Source organism: Saccostrea echinata, unplaced genomic scaffold (assembly GCF_033153115.1).
Source record: "Saccostrea echinata isolate AGI-Se365-2 ecotype Australia unplaced genomic scaffold, CSIRO_AGI_Sech_v1 ptg000016l, whole genome shotgun sequence".
Classification (NCBI taxonomy): Eukaryota; Metazoa; Mollusca; class Bivalvia; order Ostreida; family Ostreidae; genus Saccostrea; species Saccostrea echinata.
Window position 1 is genome coordinate 10,355,001 of NW_026889765.1, and position 8,365 is coordinate 10,363,365.

Consider the following 8,365-nt stretch of genomic DNA (forward strand, 5'->3'; position numbering starts at 1 on the left):
TTGTTCTTCACAATGTCCAACTTATTAATGACTTACAATACTGTTTTCTTTTTGACTTGTTCTTCACAATGTCCAACTTATTAATGACTTACAATACTGTTTTCTTTTTGACTTGTTCTTCACAATGTCAGACTTATTAATGACTTACAATACTGTTTTCTTTTTGACTTGTTCTTCACAATGTCAGACTTATTAATGACTTACAATACTGTTTTCTTTTTGACTTGTTCTTCACAATGTTGGACTGATTAATGACTTACAGTACTGTTTCCTTTTGGACTTGTTCTTCACAATGTCAGATTTATTAATGACTTACAATACTGTTTTCTTTTTGACTTGTTCTTCACAATGTCGGAGTTTCTTAAATGATTCCTCTGCCGTCACCTCAACCACCATCTTACAGAACCTGCCAAAAAAATGTTAAAATCTCCATCATTATTGTTAATTAAAACATTATACAAAACCTATCAAAAATAAAGTCTTCTTCAATCCAACTGTTAAAACCTCCTAAAACACAGTTACTAAGGTAGGTATCCATCTATTTAGTATTGTATGTGACATAACATGCAGAGGATAAGGAAGTGATAAAGTCGCAATCAAATTCAGAACAGTTACTATAAATGGCAGATCCTCAATTATTATTTGAATTACATGTACATGTACATACATGTATAGTACAACAGAGTATACAAAACCCTATAACTCGCAAAGTACAACTGAGAAGATCTCAATTAATTTAACTATAAACAATGTACATCAGTCAAATTTGCAATCTTCAATCAAAATTACAATCTTCAATCAAATTACCATGTGTATATACACTTGTGTATACATTTTGTTTGGTGTATATATACAGATTTTGACCAAAAGTTCAGTAGGTCCTTGTATTATACACAATCATATGTATACACCTTTTCTGTGTATATACATATTTTGACTCAAATTAAGTTCTAGGTCCTTGTATATATACACATATGTAACACTTTTTCTGTGTAATACACAGATTTTGTCCAAAAGTATCTTTAGTACCTAGCTGTTTCAGCTGAAATATAGAAATGAGGATCCACTCACAACTTGAATATCTATTGATTCAATTGTCTTAATTTAATTTATACAATCTACAAAAGGTACCATCAAAATAATCGACAATTTATCTTCAATGGTGTTAAAAGAAAAAAATCTTACCCAAAGAATCTATCCAGAATTTTCTCTGCTTGAATGTTTTTGTAGTTAGCACTATTTTCAAAATCCAGCAACTGGTATGTTTTACTGCAAGAAGATATTACACATTTTTATTTTTTTTAAATCTTGATTGAATGTACAGGAATATGTTCCACTGATAGTTAGTGCAATATGAGCTAGCTATAATCTCAAAAATCCATCAAAATAAATAAATCATGCTATAATGTATGAATAACCACATAACGTACTATATAGTTAAAGTCTTAATTATGATATATTACACTGTAACACATATGGTGTTTTATCTAGGATTTGAGAAAATAAGCATTCAGTCATACTTTAATGATATTGTGAGCTGAATGTATTGATGGTTTAATACTTGTTAGAAATAAAAATAAAAATAAACCAAGAAAAATTCACATGTACATATATAAGAAGTTCAACATTCTGAGGCTCTATATCCATATACTTACTCTGTTTCAAAAGGCAGAAACTTCACAGTGATTAGCTCTTTCAGGAGTCTACAATAATGTTACATTATTGATATTACAGTATATGTTTACTATATATTGTATATATACATGTGTGCTTGTACGGTAATTCTCCTACATGCATTCAGTCATTACTAAATTAATGAAACTTAAAAATCAGAATTTTTTATAGATATGAAATGGAAGGGTACCATTATTTTTTTTTACCTGGAGACTTGTAAGAGGGCAGCCCCAAATATTGGGACAGCCTGCAGCAAGTTCGTGGTCAGTTCCTCATGACGTCTGGAGAAGTCAAGGTGTAGTTTGTTGTATCTCCATCTGTATTTTGAATAAAATTAACTGTTACTCTAGACAGAATTTAACTACAGGTATATATTTATAAAAATATCAAAATGTGGAATATTAAATTTCATTATTGGCCCCCAATTAAAGAGTTTGAATCATTCCTAAACATCCCATCTAATTTAATTATGAGGAGAAAACAAAGTTATTAATATGTCAGATTTATACACTTATATCTAAGATGTTGATCGAGCTTCTGTATTTTTTTGTCCTGACCTGTAAAATAATTTGCGAACAAGGAAGTTTTTGAAGAATGGAATGGATGATACAGCGTTCCACAAGACAGCCTCCCTCTGCCATTCTGCCAAACTCTGGCTCTCCGCTGGACGGTCCGGAAATACGTGGAGAACTCCAAACGTAGAAAACACGTAGTGTTCTGGGTTAGCCTGGAACAGGAAAATGTCTCACCTTAATACTAATAAATCTATCATACTGTATATATGATGCATATAAAGACTTACTACAACCTATTTAAAGCACACTACCAAGAAATAATTACATGTAGCAAATTTCTATATATATGTAAGATGAATTAGTATGTGCTCTACAAAGCATTTCCTTAACATACAAAGAGAATCAAATTCTTTGCTGCAGATCGAGTCAATTAAAATGAAAAATAAATTGATATAATCAATGAACAGTAGTGAGTATGACTAATAATATGCATATACTTTGCAGCATCACTTTTTCCTTAGTGCAATCATTACCTTATTTTTATGCACAGATATAAGATCATAAGGTCGGAAGTGACGACTCTCAGCATGGTTGAAGTAGATGGATTGGATTTTACCGATGTGGTGACATTTAGCAAAGTATTCCACTGCTTCCCTCCCGGTCAGCTTCAACACTGGCTCCTCCTGAAAATCAAATCATCTGGATATTACAAATTATAGCGATCACCACTATATAAGTTTATTTGTAGTAAACTTGTTCTAAAATAAAAAAAAAAATAATAGTGTTTGTAGGGTTTTGGCTTTTTTCTATTTTAAGAGAAGAAATTTCAGATCCACTAATTAATTCATCTGTTTACCTGTATCCTGGGAGTCTTTCTTTCTGTCTTTGGTGGCAGTGAACTTATAGATGATCTGGGTGTGGCCTGTTGGGAGGGTGGGGGCTTGGGTTTAACCTAACGAAAAAAATACACAATCATTTTAAACCCTGCTGACTTCGGTACAAAAAGTGCAACATTCATGTACACTATTTTATTCCTATACAATAAATTTATTTATTATTTTACCTCTTGAGGGAGATCTGTTTGCAAGGCCAGGGCTACTCTACCTCCATCTGTTTTCTGAGTCCAAATGGATTCACCTACAAACAGACAATCATTAAATGTTACCATTAAAGGAAGTGGATTTTAATAAGTAAATTTTAATGATCAGTTATTTATAATTACACGGGAAAAAATTACATACTGGCTGCTAACTCAGATGCCACATTTGCAATGGATTTCTGAAGGTCACCCAAGGTCAGTGGCTTATATAGGGACATCTGTCTATCATCATGCTGTGAAAAAAAAGTAAATAAAAGCATATTAACTATGGCTTCTTCATAAGCAGTTGATAAATCAAACATTAATTTAATAGTACATGCATTGCATGGCTAACACTGAATTAAGTCCTCTGCAAAAAATATATGCAACAAAAAAATCTGAGATTAGCAAAATAAATTAATTCCATGATACTTCATAAAGATACATTGAATCTACTTTTACCGGAACATGTGTTTTATATGGATTTGTTCCATCTGGGAGGGTGTTTTTCCTGGGGGACTGGAGAGACTTTTGAGGAGAAGGGGGACATATGCTGACTGCTTTGATCGAGTGTCCAGCTGGGGTCACACAATAGTTCCGAGCAGGAAAGGCTCCAGATTGCCGTAATCTCTGTACCTCCTGCAAAAATTAAATTAAAGATCACCATTAAGTCTAACATGATACTAGTTAAAATTTATAGTTGGGTAAAAAAATACAATTAGCAGAAATTGACCCAGTTCCTATTCAAAAATAAGAAATTAACAAGAAATGTTTGCGTAAATAAAAAGAAAAATTCTGCTAAATGCTGCCTATTCCAGATTGACTGTGAAAAATAATCTTGATGCAGCTGAACTCCAAACTTACATCAGGAAAAACTTTTGCCAATGATTCCACCAACTGTAAGTCAAATAATTTCTCTTTGTGGAGATTTACTGTGTGGAGGATTCTCTCTAAATAGTGAGACATCTGAAATAAAAATTGTACATATATACCCTAATAATTATGTAAAAGTTTTACATGATTAACTCACCATCAAAATATTTTCAAATGGATGGAAATGGAAGATAGAATGGAAATGGCTGATCTACACCCAGGTCAGACTCTTGTCTAAATACTGTAGATATACTGTTGGATTAATTTACACCATGTACTCAGTCACAAATTTTCCACAGAAATTTGTAATAGTGTACTTTAAGTGCATTTAAGATATTTTTTAGCAATCAAAGAAATCTGCATAATTTATACCTACAGATTATACCAAAATTGGGATTCTACAGAATAATGACCTCGTAGAAAAAAATATATTTACAGTAATATTATCAAGATTATGCAATATACCAGGTACATTGGCAATTGAAAAATGCAAATGCTGTCACATTGAAATTGTCACTTAACATATGGGTATAATGAATGTAGATATTGTGTGCTAAAGGACTTCATATTATCTAAAAGTTTTTGTGAAAGAAAAAAAAAATTCTTCAGACAGCCAATACAACAATTTGAAGATTCTTAAAAAACTTGCTACAAATGGAAAAAGTTACCTCTAGCTTTAAGTCTACTTGATTAAGGAAAGTCTTGTAAGGCTCCACCAGGCCGAGAACTTCATGAAGGTACACCCATCCTGGTCGACTACAGAGTGAAAATTAAAAATCTGCTTCATAGTTGTACGTAAGTTTGGGTATATGGATTTGTGGACCATCCATATATTTGAGGAATTATTTGTGTATAGTAATATCAATTACATTGTTATTTGTATTAAAAACAAACTCTAACAGACTCACAACCAGCAAATATTTTATATGTACTTATTGTAGCAGGTTTCATATTTTGGTGCCTTACTTAATTAAATGTAATCACTTAGTGCATTAATTCACAAACACATATATGCCAAATCTAGATATTATAAAGCTTATTTCAATATTTGTGCTTAATATATATAGTCGATAACTAATGTACAATTGCACTAAACGTAGAATGTATGCTACAATAAGTCCACATCTGCAGAGTACCAGTACAAACAATGTACTGGTATGTTTATATATAGTACTGAGAACACACTTATTACAAAAATTATCATCATGTTCACTTATACCCATGATATTACCAAACGTTAAATTAAAGAGTTTGATCAGTATGAATGAAAACAAATTATTGAGGATTTAATTTTTACATCAATATAAACGTGTAGCATGTTTTAAAAATATATAATTCACTATCAGACCTGTTTTGTTGGAGGGCTGTGATGAAGACACCCACAAGTTCCTGTTTCAGTTCACTAACATCCCCCTCTTTGGGCTCCTCCCCTAACTCTAGACACTGATTTACTCTGTTTAAAAATCAGATCAATAATTAATTGATACTTGATACTCACACTTCCCAGTAATACTATGTCCTTTCTAACAGACAAAACAATTAATGCAGTTTTTTAATTCAGATAAAGAAAATCTTTGAATTCATGCATTCTATTAATGTTGGATTACCTTTTTCTAATATCAGCTGCCCATGTTGCTGCCTGTTGCCTTGGAGTGAGGGCATTGGGACTTCTACTGGGGGACACCAGGCTGTTCTGCCCCTCCCTCAGGACAGGAAGGGAGGAGGAAGATTGGTCCCCAATGTGGGGCATTTCTATTCTTGAACTCATTTCATAACATCTGAAAATTGTCAGGCATCATTATTAATAATACGCTTGTTGATCATAATGTTGGATTAATAATAATATGTGCATCACAAGGGATAATAATCACTCACTAATACAATCGAAAGCAATGATAAGTTTATACAGAAGAATGTACATGGATCTGAGACAAAGTTAAAACACTGGAGATTGATTTATAATACAGGTCAAGCCTGTTAGCAATCACAAGTACAATTTTTTATTATTATACACTGAATAAGAAGTTTTAAGCTTATGTATATTACATGTTATCCAGGTTTATGCAGTGTCATCCGACAACAAAGTCACAACAAGCGAGTTTATTGGTCTGTAGAGATGACTAGAAAGGGTAAGGAGATGGATAATTGTACAGAATGGTTATAGAATATGTCTAGAATTAGGATCGAATGAAAGGTAGTTGATTGAACAATATGCTGGAAAGTGGCGAAATACATCCCCAAAGTGAGCAGAAAATCTTGCACCATAAATTGCACTATATTTGCATTACAGGATCTGTAGCGTTATGGTCAAAGACTAAAATACAAAACCATAGCGCTACATACAGCTCTGCAGCTAAGATTATTCTAACTATATATATCTCCATATATACACGTATATATTCTGGAGAGTTTATTCAATATTCTACTGTCCAGTAATTTGTTGTGAATACACAAATATTGACATGTTTAATTTTTAACTATATATTATTCACAACGTGAATGGGATGGAATAGCAGATATGCAGCCTATTTTAGCATTCTCCTACAAGTTCGAGCACTAAATAGCAAGACATTGCAAATTTTAAACGCAGGTATATTTAACTAGCACCTCTATACATTTATTTATCCAAAACCATACAGACTGACAAAGATAGATCCATTAAAATAAAAACTGAAACCCACTAAGTGCATGACTGATTGATTCATATGTTAATTTGCAGGTACTCTGCTTCTGAAGGACAGTATCAAATAATTACCCATTATTAAGACATTACGTATTTAAATGAGAAGGTGTAAATGAAAAAGAATATATCTCCACATAATTTACACACATGAAAAGCAAAATTGAAGTAAAATCGTACGTTTAACCGATTGTATTATCCCGAAACACTGCGTCTGTTGCCAGGGTCGCCATCTTTCATATCTCAGCAGGTCCGCAGAAAATATCATCATTTATTTATTTATTCATCGGCGCATTGGTTTATTGAGGATGAAAGGAGGATGAAATTAGTGTATATGTACCAGTCAAATTCGACATAAATTTAAATAAATCATCTTATTATATATTTCTTTTATCCAATTAAACACCAACAAAATTGACTTCCTGTTTACGTTAGCGCCGGAGTAAATTTTGTGTTTTGACATGCGAATACAATGTAAATCTCATTGTTTTTGTTGATTTTAACATTTTCAAGGTAAGTGGTATTTTGCATTTTTTGACTGATACTTTCACAACCCTTTACAGAGAAACACGGTAGCTTGATTCTATACAGGATTGATATTTTCACTGCAATCACCAGCTGATCACCACAAAACTCTTCTATAAATATTATATGATACACATGATACAGTGTACACAGAGACATATATACATTGTATATGCTATATATGGCTTTCAGTGTACAGAAACCTAAAGAACATGCTATTTATGACTTAAGATGTTGCTGCAAAATATAATGTATTTCATTTAGCCCATTCCAAGCCGTTTAGCGTCCACCTATTTTTCAAAAACCTACCTTTCTTTATTCACAAAAAACACAAACAAACTGAAAAATGATATCTTTTATGGTGTGACCATTGGGCCGAGTGCAGTTGTACTTAAAAAACCTTTACACATACAGCTTACACTTGTAAATTTGATCCGCCAATTTAAAGTCGCACAAGACACAGTTCAGATGGTGACGTCATGGTGTTGTAAGTTGCATATCCATTAGGGCTGGGCAATAATACTGATATTCTGGTATATTGCGGTATGTCGACTAAAAATATCGTATCGCAATATGTTTTTGTAATACCGATATACCGGCAAAATATTTGGACTCACAAATTCTGTCATAAAATTTAAAGAAAAGTTGTCAGAAAGGTTCGCGATCATCATCTAAACAGTAAGACAAAAGCTGTTGTATTGGTGTATTTAGTTGCCCACGCAGCTCTGGTAAACCTGCATAAAGGGGGTGGGGCCTAATTTACACGGGAAATGTCTACTGTGACATATCACACAAATATAGCAATTCCTCAGAACAGAATTGCTATATTTTTTAACAGAAAATGAAATAATTTGCGGTTTTAAAGTGCATAAGAGCGACGAACTACATCAAAACTTACCGCTGCATTCATTTTTGTTGCTAGTTAAATCCCACACAGCAAGATATAAACAAGTCACTGATCACAATGCACTTGTCGACATAACGTCATCATGGTAAATTTTGATGCATTTTCTGTGCAAT

General features: G+C 32.6%; 1 protein-coding gene across 1 annotated transcript in view; it reads right to left on the bottom strand.

Annotated features, from left to right (window-relative positions):
- Positions 1–7,067, bottom strand: part of LOC133188417 (dynein heavy chain domain-containing protein 1-like) — a 63,817-nt gene extending 56,750 nt beyond the window's left edge. The window contains exons 1-15 of the mRNA XM_061323836.1: positions 7,001–7,067; positions 5,748–5,918; positions 5,489–5,593; positions 4,809–4,896; positions 4,132–4,233; positions 3,730–3,906; positions 3,431–3,521; positions 3,253–3,326; positions 3,046–3,141; positions 2,723–2,872; positions 2,232–2,401; positions 1,881–1,991; positions 1,656–1,703; positions 1,186–1,269; positions 317–406 (exon numbers count right to left, since the gene is read on the bottom strand). Of these exons, the coding sequence (XP_061179820.1) occupies positions 317–406; positions 1,186–1,269; positions 1,656–1,703; positions 1,881–1,991; positions 2,232–2,401; positions 2,723–2,872; positions 3,046–3,141; positions 3,253–3,326; positions 3,431–3,521; positions 3,730–3,906; positions 4,132–4,233; positions 4,809–4,896; positions 5,489–5,593; positions 5,748–5,908 (1,547 nt within the window). The 5' untranslated portion in view covers positions 5,909–5,918; positions 7,001–7,067. The remainder of the gene's footprint in view (positions 1–316; positions 407–1,185; positions 1,270–1,655; positions 1,704–1,880; positions 1,992–2,231; positions 2,402–2,722; positions 2,873–3,045; positions 3,142–3,252; positions 3,327–3,430; positions 3,522–3,729; positions 3,907–4,131; positions 4,234–4,808; positions 4,897–5,488; positions 5,594–5,747; positions 5,919–7,000) is intronic.
- Positions 7,068–8,365: the final 1,298 nt, after the last annotated feature.